General features: G+C 35.8%; 2 protein-coding genes across 2 annotated transcripts in view; one reads left to right on the forward strand and one right to left on the reverse strand.

Annotated features, from left to right (window-relative positions):
• LOC115620717 (ETS-like protein pointed) overlaps positions 1-18,785 on the reverse strand; it is a 95,901-nt gene that overhangs the window by 59,475 nt on the left and 17,641 nt on the right. The window lies entirely within an intron of this gene.
• LOC115620720 (F-box/LRR-repeat protein 14) lies at positions 12,941-14,630 on the forward strand. Its single transcript, XM_030514099.1, has 3 exons — positions 12,941-13,510; positions 13,570-14,276; positions 14,345-14,630. Exons 1-3 carry the CDS (start codon positions 12,991-12,993, stop codon positions 14,405-14,407), a joined length of 1,290 nt encoding a protein of 429 aa, XP_030369959.1. The 5' UTR covers positions 12,941-12,990; the 3' UTR covers positions 14,408-14,630.

Genomic DNA, 18,785 nt, shown 5'->3' on the forward strand with positions numbered 1-18,785 from the left:
CTGTTGTTGTTGTTGTTGTCGCTACTGTTCAATGACTGGATGGTTCGTTGTTTCGTTGGATGGATGGATAGTCGTCATCATCGCCGCCGTCGCCAGTTTTTCGGTTAGTAAACCGGATGTTCCTAATCATTGCTAGTTTGCCTCAAATTAAATATGCCTCGTTGTATGTATGTATATACATATGTACGAGTATACATACATACATATGTAGATACATATTCTATCTTTTGTTTGTAAACCGCTGCTGGTTGAGTGCGGAGATACTATCTGCCAGATAGCCACAATAATCTCAGTACAGTACGAAATGACTTGCTATGCAAACAACAACAACAGCAGCAGCAACAACAACATCAGACAAAAGCCACAACAACGCAAATTATGAATGAATTTTTTCGCAAGCCTAACTAATATACTCATACATCGCACACATTACTCGTATCTATAGTCTCTAATCAGCATCTCTGCGAGTCACCACCGAGAAGCACATGATGTTTGTTTGAGCTCAGCACATATAATTATTTAATTCTATATGTACTAGGTCCGATATATGCATATAAGTAGTAATCTTATATCAACTTCCGCGCTCACATTTCAGCTTGTCAATCGTAGAGCCAGCTACTCATTCATTCATCTCTCCATTCATTCATTCATTCAGTCATTCATTCATGAAGATCAATTTAATTGCGCAAGTTGGTGCTGTTAATGATGAGTTTCTGGTTGTCTTGTCTTCTCATCATTAACTTCAGTTCATTCGTATCGGCAATAATTATTGATTAGTCCAAAACAGTGGTGAGTAGAAATGGCAAGCAAATGAAGCGAACAAATCTGTATTACTTGTATTATTATTATCAGATGAATCATAGAGCTTTTGCGCAGTCGAATCTCTGGCGCGTCAGTTATAGATTTTATTTAATTTTGACGCCCATTTTTAAAACAATTTCGTTAGCTTCTAGTATTTGGCATCCGATACCATTCGATACTTGATTCGATTCGCTAGTTAAGTGTTATTCGATGCTTGAATCAATCACTAAGTTAATTGTGTTGATATTTCGATTATACATTTGTAGCTTTTTAATAATTATTATTAATATAAAAAGATTTGTCGATTTATAAATTTATTATTTATTGCGAATCATTTGTGCATGGGAAACGCTAGCCATAGAATTCAATTCATTTGGAGGGAAGTTATTTGTATTTTTGATTTTCACTCCATTTCTGTAGGCTACAAATGTTCGAACTAAAGATGCACATAGGCCGGTTTTTTTCAGACCGACACGAACTTGTTTTGTTTTTAACTTCCAAATGTCAAGCACTACTTTCGGATACACAAATTCCTTTTCAGAACTCTCAGAACTGTATGGGGTAGCCCGATTCAAAGGTTCGATCGAACAAAAAGTATCAATAATTAAATACATAAACAGCTTTAGATATGTGTGCAGATAACTTGAATAATTCTAATGAAATTCTCAATTTCAAGAGAGGGTATACAGATAAATAGAATGTTTATTGATGTAATTCACATCTGCTTTCCACGCAGTATTATTAAAATTATTATTATTTAAATTTCGATCCTTTTTATATATTTCAACAACAAAATTTGATTATTAGTTTAAAAAAGAGTTGGTACAAATTTTAAATGGAAATATTGAAAAGCGTGTTAGCTTTTATTTTCAGACGGTACATCAGCTTTTTCTTTTCATGGCACTTCCCTTTTCAATTACAATTATTAGTTAGATGGAGATTAATTTGTTCCTTAGGTAGTTTATTAAAGTTCTTCTTGTTAGCATTAAAGATTGATACAAATGTGTAGAATATTTGAATTAATACGTATCGCCATATTGTTTGTTATTCAGAATAATACTTCCCCATACAATGTGCCCCAAACCCAGCAAAACAACTCATTTTAATAACTTTCACACACTTAACATTTAAACTCAAAAAAAAAAAAACACATAAATATATTTTAATCTCTATTGTAGCTTTTAACGGGCATTCGTTGAAACGCCATTGCATAAATTAACACACAAATTAAAGGTAACTTAAGTAAACTGTAAAGCATTTTGTTTTGCTTTATGGCCGAAAATGTATTTCAAGATGATGGCCCTCGCCCGGTTTGTTTAACAAATACACGGTCATTAATTGATAACAATTAAAATGAAGACGAAGCAGCCCACTGATACTACAAGTATACTATATGCGTATACCCTTCTGTCTTTCCGCTTTTGTTTCCCTCGAAGTGTGACGGATAGCGTTTTCATTAAGGTAGAAAATCGACAGCATATATGGGTCTGTTTTGGATATTAATAGTTTTTAAAGCTCTTGAATGACTGGCGCCTGAGCCCACGTTGTGCGCGGCACAGCGGCGACCAATTTATCTATTATGGGTTAGCACTTTGGTGGCCGAATCATTTAATTTTTTCCTATAAAAGGAATTTTCATGGTGATGTAGGATTTTGTTGTAATTGAATTGATTTGTTGCAGGTGTGTCAGCAGCAAATGGAGCATAGAAGAAGATCCACTTGATAATACCAGTAACTTGTATATAGATGATGGAGTTCAGGACCACCAAAATTTTAGGGGACAATGGGTTAAGGTTTTACAGAAATCCAATTGAGTTTTCCATGCTCAAACACTCTTACTGTCTTGTATATTTAGTTTAAATTTAGAATTGGTATCGGTGCACATGCAAATATTAATTTTTAATTTACAACAATTTATTACTTTTATTTTAATTTTGTCCATCTTAAGAAACAAAAATATAACAAGAACATGAGAATAAGCTATCGGAATACAAAGTCATCTTCATTATCTTGTAAGCATCGCATTTTTTAAAAAGAAACGATAAAGCCCTGCCGGTCTGTCTGTTTAGCTGTACATCTGTCCGTCTGTATGAACGTCGATAATTTTTTAAACGTAGCAACTAGCGGCGCCACACTTGACATGGCAACTAGCTGCATCCTACGCAGACCAAGTTTATTACAAACCATATGCAGCCTCATTAATTCAATTAGATATACTTGTATAGCGGTCATATGGCCGATCAGTGCAAAAACTACATGTGCACTAAATAATAAGATAATTATTTTACTACTATAAGTAGTAGTAGTAGGTACAATATAACCACCTATAGTGTCTATTCAATTTATAAGACACTAATGTTTTGCTAACAATTTTACATTTAGCCATACAGAACTTTGATATTGATACTAAATAGTTTAATTTCAAATACTCAAATAATATTTTCCAAAACGGATTTTCAACCGTTTTCTAATTATCAGTCACTTTGGTTAAAAAATCAACTATGCAACATTAATTTTAATTTGATTAATTCTCATTTAATTTTTATGAACTAAAATGTTAATAAATGTTTTGTATGACCTCTATTTGTCTTTCCAAGAGACATCAATCGACCTATCATTAAACTAAAATACATAATTTTAAGATTACCCCATTCCAGTCGCCTCCAGAATTTGAAATCATCAACTGTTCGAAATTTTGATAATATTTTCTATGGACTTGGTTTTAACAAGGTAGCCCAAAACATTTTCAATTGGATTTAAGTTAAATGAACTTAGATAACTGTGACTGTGTGTTTATATATGTTATTAATATTTTATTATTAAATTATTGCTGAACATTGAATGTTTTTTTCTATTATGTTAAATAAGAATGTTTTCCAGAATCGTTTAATACTTGTAAGGAAATACATTTGCTTTCGAATGTTCGCAGAAATTCCAGAAAATTACAGAATAGTCAGTCTTTTTTTTAAAATCTTCTTCAAATCAAACTCTCTTTGTCATTCGAAAATAAAACGTATTAGAAGAAACGAGCCTCGCTTAAAATATGGTTTGAGAACTTACTACACATTATCTGAAATATAAGTTATATATATTAGATCGTGCCTTAAATAATTTGGAGTGTGTAATGTTTGGAAAGCTACAAGTATAAAGCATGTGGTTTCAGAAACCACACAAAGCAGAATCAGCCACAATGAGGTACAGCTGGAGAGTCTGGACCTCAAATCGCGAAACGTAAACTTGACCAACATTTTCAGAAATTGAATCGTTTTGCAATAGGAATTTCAATTCCATGAACTTGTATGTTTTCCTTTTTGTCAGTTGCATTCGGCCACTTCTGTTTGTTGTTTGTTGTTAGTGTTGTTGTGTTGCTCATGTGGCGCTTTTGTGTCTATGGCAGCGGTGCCGCCACAGCCGCCACAGCTGCCGCTCCGTGTTGCACATAAAGAGATTTTCATCTAAACAAAAACAATCGATAAATTTTGTAAGAAGATTGCAAGTGGCCGCTGGCGATGGCGATGGCGCTGGCAGGCAACCGCCGAGCGCCATCAACGCTGTGGGTTGCCTTTTGGGTGCCTTTGATGCTCGACGCAATTTATCAACGCATTTTATTGAGTGTTTGTTGTTGCTCCCATTGTTGCTGTTGTACTTGTTGGTGTTGTGTTGTTGCCTACTTGCATTTAATTTAATTGCTGGCCTAAGACTGATGCTGATGCTGACCATAACACCCGCCAGAGTTGACTACGCGCCCCCACATTAGCATATAAATTTGTATACAGATCGGAAGTTAATTTATGCTCACACACACACACACACACACACATACGAGTGCGAGTGCGAGTATTGGTGGATATATGTATTTATGTATGAGGCGCTGGCTATGTATATATGTAGTACCATTTATTTTTGTTTATTTGAGCCCAAGATTTGTTGCTTGGCACATAAATTAATTTGTCATTGTGCCGTTGGCATTTCGTTGAAACATTACGTATTTTATTTTTTACCACTTTCTTTTTTAGTCCGAATTGAAATTGTTTAAAGGTGTGCGCCACTCTTAATTGTTGTGCAAACTACTGTTTGTTTATAGAAGGGGTATTCCTTGAGAGTCTTTTATATGCACACAGCACCTTACAGCCAGTTATTTAATTATACTTATTACTCCCACACAAAAGGGCAGCTAGTTTGAAGTTCCTTTCTTACCCACAATTTCCAGAAGATTTTATTATTATTATTATATTATCCTATTAAAGTAAGGTAAATGTAGCCTAGTAAGGAAGGAAACATCTGTGACTCCACAAAGTATACATAGATATTTTTAAACAGCATGATGTAGACATGTCCGTTTATCCGTTCGTCTGTCTGTCTGAATGAACGCCTGGATTTCGAAAACGGGTGATGCTATATTCACCAAACTTGGTATGTAGACTCCCCTAATCTCTAGACAATATGAGTTTTTTTATTTCTTTGATTTTCTTCCTCCTTCCTTCGTTAAAGAGGTTCGTCAATACTGTCAACAATTCCATAAGCCATCACATAAGCAACATACGTTAATAATATGTTTATCTCTAAATCTGTTTCATTCAAATCGGTTAAATTTAAGAAAAGTTGTAACCGAAACAATTGTACCCCAGTACTACGCCCTTTGCTCTTCTTCATCTTTTTCCTTTTTGGCTATGCGTCCATATAACTTACTTTTTTTTCGCTTCAAGGCATGCTCGACTGCCACATATTTTTGTGTTTTACTTAGAATTAAGTATTGGCTACATTCAATTTATTAGTCTTTCAAATACCAGAGTTTTCTACATTATTTTAGATTACTAAATATCTATATTTTAAAATTAAATAAATATATAAACGTTCTTCAAATAAAGCAGACACAAATGTACAACCTACAATATAACAACAACAACAATTGCAGCTTGGTATCGGAAGCTTCTTCTCGCATTATATTAAAATATATGTAATTTATCCCCACCGGGTTGAAGATTTTCCTTTCTCTCTTTTTTGTTCGTATATAACAAGTTCTTAATTAGAATTAAGTTATCTTCTCTACATACTATTTTTTAGTATGTTAGGTTTACAATGATTCTGACCACAATTGGCTATGAATCGGGGCATAGCTGGCCGTATGGCAAATAAAATTCCCCCAATAGACATTATTGTATATTTAATTTTGAGGGTTTTTTACTTGTAAGTTGGATCTATTATAGGAGGTATTAATACGGTATAATCAAAAGATTCTCTCCGCAGCTCAATACAAACTTATGGGAGACACAATTAATAAATTAATAATAGTATCTTTACTATTAGTCGGTAGCAAATATGTTAATATAGTGCTTTTAAAAAAAGGAAAAAAGGCAAATGAAACAAATGAAAAATGAAATTGATGGATGATGACAATATTCAACACTTTTTAAAAATTGGAGATGAAAAAAACTAAATTTAAAAAAAAAATGAAAGGGAATACCCTCGACAATGAAATCAAACACAGTCGCTAGAGAAATGCTTGGCCAGGTACAGATTCTATAAAAGTCTTCGAAGCAAGCAAACAAGCTGCAACAGTTGCAGTAACACCAACCAAAGCAGCAACAGCAACAACAACAGCAACAACTTTATCGAGGAGCAGGTGAAACTTGCGACTGTCATGCGCCCACCAGCTCCTCGCCACCCCTGCCGCTGCCTTAGACAGCAATAGTGGCAAACACACAGGGGCCCCCTCATTGCGAACAGCTGACCAAACCACTTTTATGGCCACAGCGTCAAACTTGGAGGAAGAAAAGCAAAGAGACTCGGAACTTGTTTCGCGCTCCATCTCTATTAAAGATGCTCTAATGATCAATGTGTGTATGCCCACTGCCGTTTGCCCAGTAATAACGTGTCTACTCGCATATGCAAATCGACTGAGGACAGATGCGGCGGGGCCGGGCGACTAGAGCTGGGCACAAAACGGAACGGGCAGCAGTCAAAATGAATTCAATGCAGCTTCAGCTCAGCTCACAGTTAAAGTGCAGCTTACAGCTTACAGCTTCCAGTTTGCAGTTGGCCGTTTGCAGCTCTCTGTTTGCAGTTTGCAGTTTAGCTAGTTTTTTAGTGCACCCCCTCCTCATGCTCCTAATTTTGCACAACTGGGTTCTTCTGCTCGTTTGGCATCCTGTGCTAGGGCGAATGCAAACGCCAGGTGTTATGTTGGGCCCGCTCCACATAGCACGCCATCGTTGAGGCGGCGGAGGCTCGTGCGGCTGACTGGCTGGCTGGCTAGCTGGCTAGCTGGCAGCTGTAGAGATCAGTTCATAATATAGTTGATGTTGTTGCAACTAAATAGAGATGGAGACTGAAGCTGCGCATCATCACAGAAACGAAATGAAAATGTTAATTCGTTTCCACTCTCAACTTCTCTTCTCATAATGAAGAATCAATTTTAAAAACCCTTAGTAATAGTACTACTACATAATAATATGATCCGCAGTATTTATTAAAACTGAATATTAATGCATTAAAATCTATTATATCGCCTTCAAAGTAATTCCCTTCGGATGCAATGCCAAGCTTTTTTAATACAAAAATAGTCTTATGAAATGCCCTTCAGCGACTTTTTTGATTGGGATTTCCGATTTATTTAAACGCCAGAAGTCACACGAAGCTAAATCAGGCGGTTTTGAATGATATGCGTCTGGTTTTTGGTACAATGACCAAGAAGAATGAGATCAGAGGTGCAATACAACGAAATTTAACTTCTACGAGGCACAAAAGTTCTCTGAACATGATATTGACTGATTAATTAGAAATGGCAACGACATTATAAATGTCTTCAGCTGTCAATCGAAGATTTGGAAGCATCAATTCTTTTATTTACTTAACTAGTTGTTCAGCATTTTATGTTCCACGCTTTCTGGACAGAGGGTCCAGATTCATTATTATTTCATTATTTTATGCCATTCATAAGTTTGTGTTTTTTATATAGCTACCAGAATATAGTCGTTTTAAGTGATAAGTCGTATTCGTTTGGTCAGCACAGATCATTACTAATTTCAAATCAGCATATAGTAGTATAACATATTCAAAAGAAGTTCGACTCCATCACCGAATTCCATTCTAGTCTGTACTTCGAAGCAAAATTTATCCATACAATTGTGAAAATATTTTATGCATGCATTTGTATTGAATAAAGATGATTATAATGTTTGATTCGTTAATCGTTTAAGCGCACTAAAGTTTCTTCTTTTTCTATTAAATTATGCGCTTAAAGTATGTTTTAGAAATGTGTATATTTTCACGAAATATTTTTTCAGAATTTGGCGCAAGCGGACATAATATTTTTTCGACATCTATCCCCATTTTAAATTCCATTCAATAGATCTTCATATGGTTAGATGACATCTTCTTCTTCTATTAAATTATGCGCTTTAAGTATGTTTTAGAAATATGTAGAAATTTTCAGGAAACATCTTTTCAGAATTTGGCGCAAGCGGACATAATATTTTGTCTATATCTATCCACAATATATCTTGAATAGTTACAGTACCATTTGTATTTCGATTCAATTGATCTTTATATGGTTAGATGACATCTTCTTCTTCTTCTTCTGTTAAATTATGCGCTTAAAGTATGTTTTAGAAATATGTAGAAATTTCTTTTCAGAATTTGGCGCAAGCGGACATAATGTTTTTTCTATATTTATCCCCAATATTTCTTGAATAGTTACAGTACCATTTGTAATTCGATTCAATAGACCTTTATATGGTTAGATGACATCTTTTTCTTCTACTAAATTATGTGCTTAAAGTATGTTTTAGAAATGCGTATATTTTCACGAAATATTTTTTCAGAATTTGGCGATAGCGGACATAATACATATTTGTTCTATATCTATCCCTATCCCTTCAATAGATCTTTATATGGTTAGATGACATCTATCAGCACGTGAGCATAAGTCCATAGAAATCTGCCATGTGTGTGGCAATTACTTGATAATAATCCAAGTGCCGCAACAAATGGCTTTTAATTCGAATGACAATACCAAAATGCCATTAAGGTCTAAAACCATTAGCCATTACAAGCCGACAATGGCGAGAAACAAAAAAAAAAAACATAAAAAAATGAAGTATTATGTATGACTTAAAATGTGCTACAAATTATGACAGGGCAGAAAAAAGGCAATAATGTTTCAGTCAGTTAGCGACGCCTGCGCATTGGTAAGATAGTTTTCGGTCCGACTGCGTGACAATTGAAGCGTTAAATTATCAATTGGGCTTAAAACAAATTGAGCTTGCTCAACAACAGCAACATAAACAAAGGGTAGTAAGTCAGCAGGCGACTCGAGCATAAGCGTTAAATTGGCCAAAAGAGGTTTACATACGTAAGTCACAATACGAGTGCTATATAGTGGATATGTATGTACGTATCAATGGCCGATCGGGCATGAGACACGCTTCAATTGACCAACTCCTGAAAAACTCTATTACAGATGCGCTCGCGATTGCCAGCCCACGACTAGAGGCAGGCAACTGGAAAATTGTGTTGATGATATGAAATTTATTATTATTATCAGGCAGGTGTGCTACATTTGTAGCAGCAGCAACAACGAAAGCAGCAGCCAATTGCACTCTGAGCCCAACATCAGATGCACACTCACACACTCCTTTGGACCCAGCAGTGCCCCTAACTTTGCGGAACTAGTCCATAATAGAGCTTTGGATTTAGGAGAGAGTATGCAGTTCAATTACAAATATGTTTGTAAATTTGTTTAATGAAGCAACCTAATGGATATTACAATTTATAGCGCTACATTTTGCAATAGAAAGTGTGCACTAAGAAGGGATATATGAAAAATTCAACCCACAAATGGGGGAAAATTAAATGTTTACATTAAAGCAGCTAACGTCAAGAGCTTAAAGGTTATGTTGGAATGGGAAAAAAATATCCTTAGAGTAGTCCTTCTTTACGCTTATACTCTTTTTTTTTAAGCTTCCTGGATATACATATGTATCTATGTAGATGTAGAAGGACTACAATATAGTCTTGAATATAAGTAGAAATTCAAACGGATTTATGTTATTTCTAAAGTTCTAGTGTGGCTCCTAAACTCAGTTTTCACGAACAATATTAAAAAAAAAATTTGTTTTATATTTTGTATAAACATATCTGCACAACATTTTGTATCCACAGGGAACCAATATGCCTAAATATAAATATTTTCCGCATGCAAAGTTCAATCAAAACCTTTTAAAAGCACTTTTATTAAAACTTCTCTTATAAATAGAACTTCCAATCGGAGCAAGAGTGGACATTCCAAATATTGAAGCCTAAAAAAGCTCCTCAAATCCGTCACTTTTGAATTAAAAAATTGGGAGAGATAGATTTACGAGCTGGTTCAAAATGAAGCCATCATTTGATTGTTTTGGAACTGGGGGGGCATCGAAACAAAATTTGCTTATGCCATACGGAGATGGAGTTTAATTTTTCATCGATTTTTGTTTGTCAATTGCGTTATAGCGAGTGACCGCAATTGCATTATCAATTGGTTTCGCATGCGTCGTGGTAATCACAAGTCCAACTGAATGCAGTACGAACGGGTTTTATGTGCAATTTTCTGTTGTTGCTGCTGGCTTGGCATCTATTCGGAGCAAGTAGTAGTTGCCCATTCATGAGTTTATGCAGCAGTAATGCCAACTGTGTTACCTGTTTGGACAGTTTGTCTTTGTTTGTGCAGCACTAATTGATTCATATTTCTGTCGCGATTTTGAAATTTTTCTTTTCATATTTGAAAACTATTTCAATAGTATTGCCTGAAAAGAGTATGTTTCTTATTTTGTTTAATTGTTGCCCACACTTGGTAGCTTTTATTAAATGAATTTAGTCACAAATGGGCATTTGTATGCGACTGATTCATTAACGATTATTGTCTATATACCTAAGCAGGCATCAAGCATAATTTATTGCACAAAACTTTCGCAAATACATACGTGTTGTTTATATCGCTATGTTTTAAATTTTGTTTTCAATGCAAAGAAATGTGGAGTTTCGAGAATTTTGTTAGTCTGTTAATAAATTAATTATAAATGTTTAGTGATTTAAAAAAATTGTTTCATTTAACATTGCAATTGCCTTGATTTTCACATTTACAAAAAACTGTTGCATACTTTTGGACATAAAGAATATGACGGGTAATTCAGGTTGTTGTTGCAGCGAAGACACCCACCCTCCCTTAAAAAACAGCCCAGATGGTTTAACATAGCATACTTTCAGGTTGCACTGAAGATAAAATTTAAATTTGCTTTCGATTTTCTATAAGCCTTATCTGTTTAGACGTTTGTCTGCAAAAATTAAAAATTAAATATATATAATGTACATAAATAATAAATAATTATATATATGTACATATAAGAGCTTCAACATAATTAAATACATTTATCAATTATGGATTTGAAGATACTTCAAAACTAAGCCAAAAGGAAGCAAACATAATACATTTCTAGGTATACAAAATAATTGCGCACCACACTCAAAAAAAAAGTAGAACACACTCGGTGTTGTATTTCCCACTCCCTATCATTTTCATTCCACGAATTTCGCCAATACATTCAGTTCCAAGAAATGCTAAACTTCATAACTTAAGGTATTATATGCGATAGCGACATATCTGCACAGTCCGCTTGACGCCTTTATCGGCAACGTCATTTGCCCCTTTATTTATTTACAAATTGACTTTATTTACCAACTGACTTACACACATACTAAGAAATATTATCAGACCCCAGCGTCGGCCATTTTTCAAAATCCTGATGCTACGGCTATAAATGTGCAGGTACAATATGTCGGACGCACAATACTTCTACGTACATATGAGGCAGACAGCGAGTGCTTGAAAGAAAACCTTATCAGGCAACTAAAGTTGGAATGTGTGAGCAAAATTTCTTGAAGGTCGAAGATAACGCCTCTGCCATACGCACGCGTGCAAAATTTGTGCCCCAAATATACAATGTATATGTACCACGGATGGGGAGCCTATGTAGTGACGAAATTGTACACAAATTTGTAATAAAGAGACTACATACTACATGAATTAGAATTGTACAAGTATATCGATATTGTTTTATCACTAGATTTTAAAGACAACATATTATAAGTTTCTAAAATATTTACTTGATTTATTAAATTTGAAACAGAAGCGACAGAAAAGTTTATGGAAAACATGGGAGCTTGCTTCGTCACTAGATCTTGTAACTAATCAAAAGGGGTTTTAAGACAAAATAGATACATATTTAATTTAAAATACAAATGCAAAAAACAAACGACTAAAATTCTTATTAAAAGCTGGCTTTCTTGCTACGTGACTAGCTCTTTAAGCTAATTATGAACTTTCTGAGGTCAGTATAGTAATAATTTAGTTGACGAAATAAGCAAACTCGACAGACACTTCAGCAGACACTCTACTTACAATTTAAATATAGCTAAAAAAAATATCTAAGCAAAAGTTCATATGGAAAGCTTGTTTTCTGGCTTCGTCAGTGTGGTAATATTTTCTTCAAAAAAATGATAAAATTAAAATGTTTAGCAGATACCCGATTCGAATATTGCTTCGTCCCTAGATCTTTTAACAGGCCTATACGTTTTTATAGCATTATTTTCTTTCAAGAAATAAGAAAACTAAAATGTTTAGCATATACCCGATTCGAAAGCAAAAGAATCTCCGAATATTGCTTCGTCCCTAGATCTTTTAACAGGCCTATACGCTTTTATAGCATTATTTTCTTTCAAGAAATAAGAAAACTAAAATGTTTAGCATATACCCGATTCATTCGAAATTGCTTCGTCCCTAGATCTTTTAACAGGCCTATACGTTTTTATAGCATTATTTTCTTTCAAGAAATAAGAAAACGAAAATGTTTAGCATATACCCGATTCATTCGAAAGCAAAAGAATCTCCGAATATTGCTTCGTCCCTAGATCTTTTAACAGGCCTATACGTTTTTATAGCATTATTTTCTTTCAAGAAATAAGAAATCTAAAATGTTTAGCATATACCCGATTCGAAAGCAAAAGAATCTCCGAATATTGCTTCGTCACTAGATCTTTTAACAGGCCTATAAGTTTTAATAGTATTATTTTCTATGAAGAGATAAGAAAATTAAAATGTTTAGCAGATACTTGATTCAAAATTCAAAATACAAAAGCAGAGCAAGCGACGAAGAAAATGTTGGCGGAAACAGAGCTCCAAGCAATAGAAAAGCCGAACTGCCACATTATGCGCCTGCCCGAGGACCTCGTTCGGCAATTGTTTCGATATCTACCCGAACTATGCGATAAGGTGCGCTTGGCATCCACGGCATCCAAGTTTCGGCTCGCCTTTGAGGACTGGGCTCGAGTGCGACGCAACGAACTGGTGGCCGAGGATGTGGAAATGATGCGGCTGCCCGACATCATAGACTTTTTCTCCATTGCCGGTCCTTTTATCAAAGTGTTGCATGTGGACTGCGCCTCGTTTCAGAAAGAGTCCTTGCTGGTGGAGTTTATGGCCGAGTTTTGCAAGAATATCGAGGAAATTAATTTTACGAATGTCACGGATGATTTCCACTACCACGCCTTACTAGCGCGCCTAACGAAGCTGCGACGCGTCAGCATCGATTGTATGGATGCGGAGGACGTTTTAAACTTCAATTTGCAGGGCAATCGAGATCTGGAGTCGTTTGAGCTCATTAATGGTTGCTACACGGGTAAGTGCAGGACAGAAACAAACAGTTTTTTGTCACCTTTATAGCCACTCGGTACTCAGGGAAGCACTTATGCGGCTTTCCCAAGCTGCAGAGCCTTGTGTTGCGCGACTGTTTGCTGTGGAACTCGGGCGAGTTCGGCATACCTCTGAAGACGTTGCGCTCCCTCGATCTGGACAACTGCTGTTTCGAGGTGATGAACCAGTCCCTCTACCATAAGATAGCGGAGTGCTGTGTCCAGCTGGAGGAGCTATCCTTCTCGGGCTGTGACACGAACTTTGAGGTCATTGCTCAGTTGTGTAATTGCAATCTGCAGCGCTGCACGCTGAAGACCTGGATGACCTCCAACGAGCTCAACATCGGATTTCTCTCCACGTTGGCGGAGAAGAAGGGCAATAATCTCAGCTATCTGAAGTTGGCGGGCCAATTCCAAATCACAAACGAGCACGCGCGCTATGTGGGTCAACTCTCCTCACTAAAGGAACTCCACTGGAGCACGAACGATGTCCTGGACGACGATCATTTCAAGTTCTTCAACGACTTGTCTGGCTTGGAGGTTTTGGGACTGTTCTGGTGCGGACACGTCACCGATATAGGCCTAATGAGAATGGTGAGAAAGTGCATGAAGCTTAAGCGCATTGACTTGAAGGAATGTGACGAGGTTACCGATCAGTTTGTGCTCAATGCCATTGCCTGGCTAGGCAAGTCCTCCGGACGTGCCTTAGTACTGAACGTGGACGGCACAAAGATCAAGCAGTCGCTGCTATCAGTGAGTGATGATATAGAAGCTCAGCTGGTATAGCAAACATATTTTAAGTCTACTCCACCTTGTTTCAGCATGCTGATTACTTGGCTCCCCAAAACAATGTGAAGTTGGTCTTTACGAATGTCAAGGCGTGACTGTCCAGCCAATTATCCGCAAGATGGCACAGCTGGTTCGCTCCCTCCTTAGTGTGGCTTATGTTTGGACTCACAGGGAGGTGTTATTGCCAATTCGAAGCTCGAAATGCGCACAATCCTCTATTATTATGCGCCCAGGCGATCGCATTGCGCGCTTACAAGAAGTTAGATTTTTGGTAGAAATAATTAAAGACGTTTAATAAAAAGAACCGAACTTTGAGAATTATTTCTTCAATAATATTAAAGATAGAAAAATATAGACTGTGTAGGATGGGAGAAGGTTGCGGGCACTCAGAAAGTTGGGAAACTAAAGCTCCTACTTGGCTTAGACTAGTGTTTTAAGCTAATGTCTCTTTATTAAGAGCAGAAGAGAATATTATCCTGTTGCTGTAAAAGAATAGATCTCTGATTGTCAGCCGAATCAGTCTAAACTGGTAGACTTTCGGATAAATGGATAGTGTAGGATTGCTTTCAAAGCTTCAGATAGTATCTCGATTGAGACTGTTTGAAATATAAATTTAGAATTGCTTTCAAAAATATCTGAAATCTTAAAGTATACTTGTACGGATATACGCGTACTTTTGCTACTTTAAGTTCTGATGTTGCCATTAGATTTGCATCCAACTCTTCAGATCCAAAGAAAAACAATACTATCTTGGAAGGCATCTGCAAAGATGAGTTTGTTTTAGGCTCTTTTGTAGATTTAAATGTTTGTGCCTTGAATTGTGCTCTTCAGAATTTGTTTGCATATTTGATATTATGCATAAATGGGAGGGGAGGGATCGGGAGGGGAGGGATCGGGAGGGGAGATACAACCCACACACCTAGCTCAGACACCTCTGCAAGCTGTTGTTGTGCTTGGTCAGTTTTTTTATTTGTTATTGTTTTTTATGCACAACCAACAACAATCCCGATCGTGCTGATTAGGCATGCTGCCAGCTCAGCTGCGAGTGCGTCTGAATGTCTCTGTTTCATGTTCTCTCTATATACTATAAGTACATATATACTCGTATATACACATATGTACATGTGTACAAAAAAAAGCAGCGGCGCAAAAATTAATTGGTTCATGGGATGCTGCAATTTAGGCACATCCGTCTTTTTTTCATGGAAAAGACCTTAAAAAGATACAATATATACAGCAGAATGAATTACAAAATAATAATCTAGCCAAGAGTTGAATGAATGCGGGAGACCTCTTGTGATATTAATAGTATGAAGAGCGTGATTAGATAAACCGCTGCAAGGCAACAAAAGTTTTGAGTTTCTTTAAATTCGGTAGCAAATTCCAGATTAGATTAAAAACGTGTTAGATTTCAGTTATGATGTTTTCTTTGGGATCAAAATGGTACTGACGTCTGATGATAACAAAAAAAAATGCATCTATGAGATGACGATTGCTTAATTCGGCTCATCACGTAATCACACTTTTAATAGTTAAGAAAATCTTTAGAGAGATCGCAAAACTTTTTGGCATTGGCGTTGCATTCAAAGTACTTTTGGGTCTAAATATTATATCTACAAATCTATTTATCAAGCGCTTTGGGGTAACTAAGATATGCCTTAATTCGCTGCGCTTGTCAATACTTTTAATAGTCAAGGCAAATCTATAAAATGATTATCTATAAATTGTTTTCTAAAGTACAATCACTGCTAATGTCTAACTTTGAAATCATTTCCTAATCGCGTCAGAATGTAATATTATATTATTATTATATAGTTCAAACATTTTTTATATTAAATAATACAAATTTATGGCAGCTGCATTCTAAATCTTTTTGAAAAAACAATTTTTAAGTTATCTCGGCTTTCTGAAAACCCAACAAAAATTACTCCAAGAAATAAAAAAGTATAAGCAATTTTTGAAAGAACTCAATAGGCACACTTTAAAGAGTATAAGTTTGGTTTATAGAGCACTTCTTTCAGACCTTTGTAGGAGCACTAGTATTATAGAAATATTATCTAAATATAAAATCAAAATTTTCACACGAATTTGGAATTTTTAACCAGGAACCGTTCATATTTTAAAATTTCCTTAACTGAAACTAAAACCGGATCGTAAACATACCCGAACTCATTTATTTACCATTAATGGAATCGTCGAAACCTAAATTAACTGACAGTTTTGGGGACATAAATATTTTACACAATGTCAGGCGTCTTAGTTGCAAGAAAATTTGTAAAATAAGCCGAATGTATTTCTAATTGGCATTCATTTTTGATTAAATTTATCGACTCATTAGGAATGGATAGAGGCTTTTTTGTATAGGGGTATCCCACATTGCCAATATGCCAAATCATGAAGCAGTGATACAATACTTTTCTAAACACAATATCATTTAAAAATTGACTCATTAAAAAATGTGCTCCGTTGCCTAAAAAGCAAAGAGCCGATGCCTGGCATTGCCACGAAATGTTAGAAATACGAACAACGATTTTACAGAAGTCTTCAAGATTAGCAACGATTAGTTCTAAAATTACGATTGCATAGGCCATAAGAAATTGAATGCTACAGTAATTTCCCATTAGCTACTTCAATATGCAAAATGACGAATAAAAATTCTGCATTCGACCGAAAAGTGTGTGCAGAGCAGAGTGGGGGAAAAACTTACGCTGAATTAATTTATGAATGAATATAAAGCTGAGAAGCAGAGAAATAAAAAGAAGGAAAAAATCGTAAAAAAAAAGCAAAAAGCCAACACACGCCTCATATGTATAGTAAGTGAGTACAAAGTGGCGTGCATATGAAATATAAAACAGGCAAACAAACTATGTACACACACACACATATACACTTAGATACTTATACCTACCTACCCACAAAGTGTAGATACAATAACAAAAAGAAATATACATATATGTATGTATGAATGAAGCGTATGAATGAAAAATTGTAAGTTTGACGAGGAAAAAAATTTTGTTAACGCAGCAGTTCCATGAAAAACAGCACAACAACAATAATTATAGCAACAACCACAACCACAACAACAACAACGGCAGCACTTCAAAAATCTGTGAACAAGAAAATTTGAAAGGTCTAAAAAGAGTTAAATTAAAATAAAAGCTAAACAAGAAATGCGAGCAAGTGTCGCCGTTAAAGATGAACCAAAGACCAGGCAGGCAGGCGGACTGGCAACTGGTTTGATGGAGCACCAACGTGAAGAAGAAGAAGAAGAAGACGTAACAGGAGGAGAAGGAGGTAGAGGAGGAGCAGCAGCAGATCTTGAATAAAAATCAACAGCAGCTGTTCACAAATGTGTGCGTTAGTTTTGTTTTTGTTTTTTTTTTTTTTGTTTTTGTCTTTTGGGAATGGGGGACGAATTATGAATAAATAAAAGAAACAGCTAAAATCAAAATAAATATAAAGTCACTGGGACTAGGCAGCAGTGAGGAATCAGCCACATACTACACATATATACAAAATATATACATATATACCTGCATATATGTATGTACATGCATATGTATGTATTTTTTATGTATAATCGACGCGCCCACGGTCAAAGCCGGGACCACGACTTTGGGGCTGGGCAAGCGACTTCGTATCCCAAGAGAGGGGGAAAAAGTCGTTGTCTCCGATTGGAGTCTAGATGAGACGTAAGTTTGCTGTCGAAGCCGGTTTGCAGGAATACACACACACACTCACACACATACACGCACACACACCCTAGTTCACATTATGGGGCACGCAAAAAGGAAGGAAACAAACATCAAGCATCGACAACAGAACTTCAACAAAGCAGCGATGATCCAAAAACAACAAACAACTCACACACCCATGCACCAAAGATCCCCTCCCCATCTAAATACAACAACAAGAAAAGGCAGTTGGCGTCCAGCAGCAGCAGCAGCAGCAGCGTCAACGCAGCATTGCACACTGGGCTTAAAATGTATTTTACTGAAAAGTGTAAGGATATGTAGTATATTGCAATCTGATGGTAAAACAATAAAATATCAGATAGTACGAACATAGCATGATCATAGAGGTAACCAATTTCTGCTATTAGACGCTGAGAAAAGGTCGTCCGCTTATAGAGAGTTGTTATATCTTAAAATACTTGTAACCTGAACTTAAACTTCTGCCGGACCGTAAACAAACCCGACCATAAAAATTTGCAATTAACCGATATAGCCTCTGATTTTATGAGTTTGATATTTTGAAATATTATTCGACTAGAATTATTTTTCAACAAATCAGAAAGAACACCGTACATACAGCTGCCTTTAATACATTACGTATACAATATAGCCTTATTATACCTATCACACAGTAAATAAAGCAAGTAAGTTGTTTGAATTGTTTGTAATTTTGATTTCATAGCTTTTAAGTTTTTTGTATCCCTTCGTATCTTCAAAGTACATCGTAATTGAGAGCGTA

This window comes from Scaptodrosophila lebanonensis, unplaced genomic scaffold (genome assembly GCF_003285725.1).
Source record: "Scaptodrosophila lebanonensis strain 11010-0011.00,11010-0021.00 unplaced genomic scaffold, SlebRS2 tig00000024-arrow-pilon, whole genome shotgun sequence".
NCBI lineage: Eukaryota > Metazoa > Arthropoda > Insecta > Diptera > Drosophilidae > Scaptodrosophila > Scaptodrosophila lebanonensis.

Bases quoted from the DNA above. Each gene is read 5' to 3' on its own strand.
- LOC115620720 (XM_030514099.1), top strand. From the start codon at position 12,991: ATGTTGGCGGAAACAGAGCTCCAAGCAATAGAAAAGCCGAACTGCCAC. The intron at 13,511-13,569 runs GTAAGTGCAGGA...CTCGGTACTCAG, and splicing joins CATTAATGGTTGCTACACGG to GGAAGCACTTATGCGGCTTT. The intron at 14,277-14,344 runs GTGAGTGATGAT...ACCTTGTTTCAG, and splicing joins TCAAGCAGTCGCTGCTATCA to CATGCTGATTACTTGGCTCC.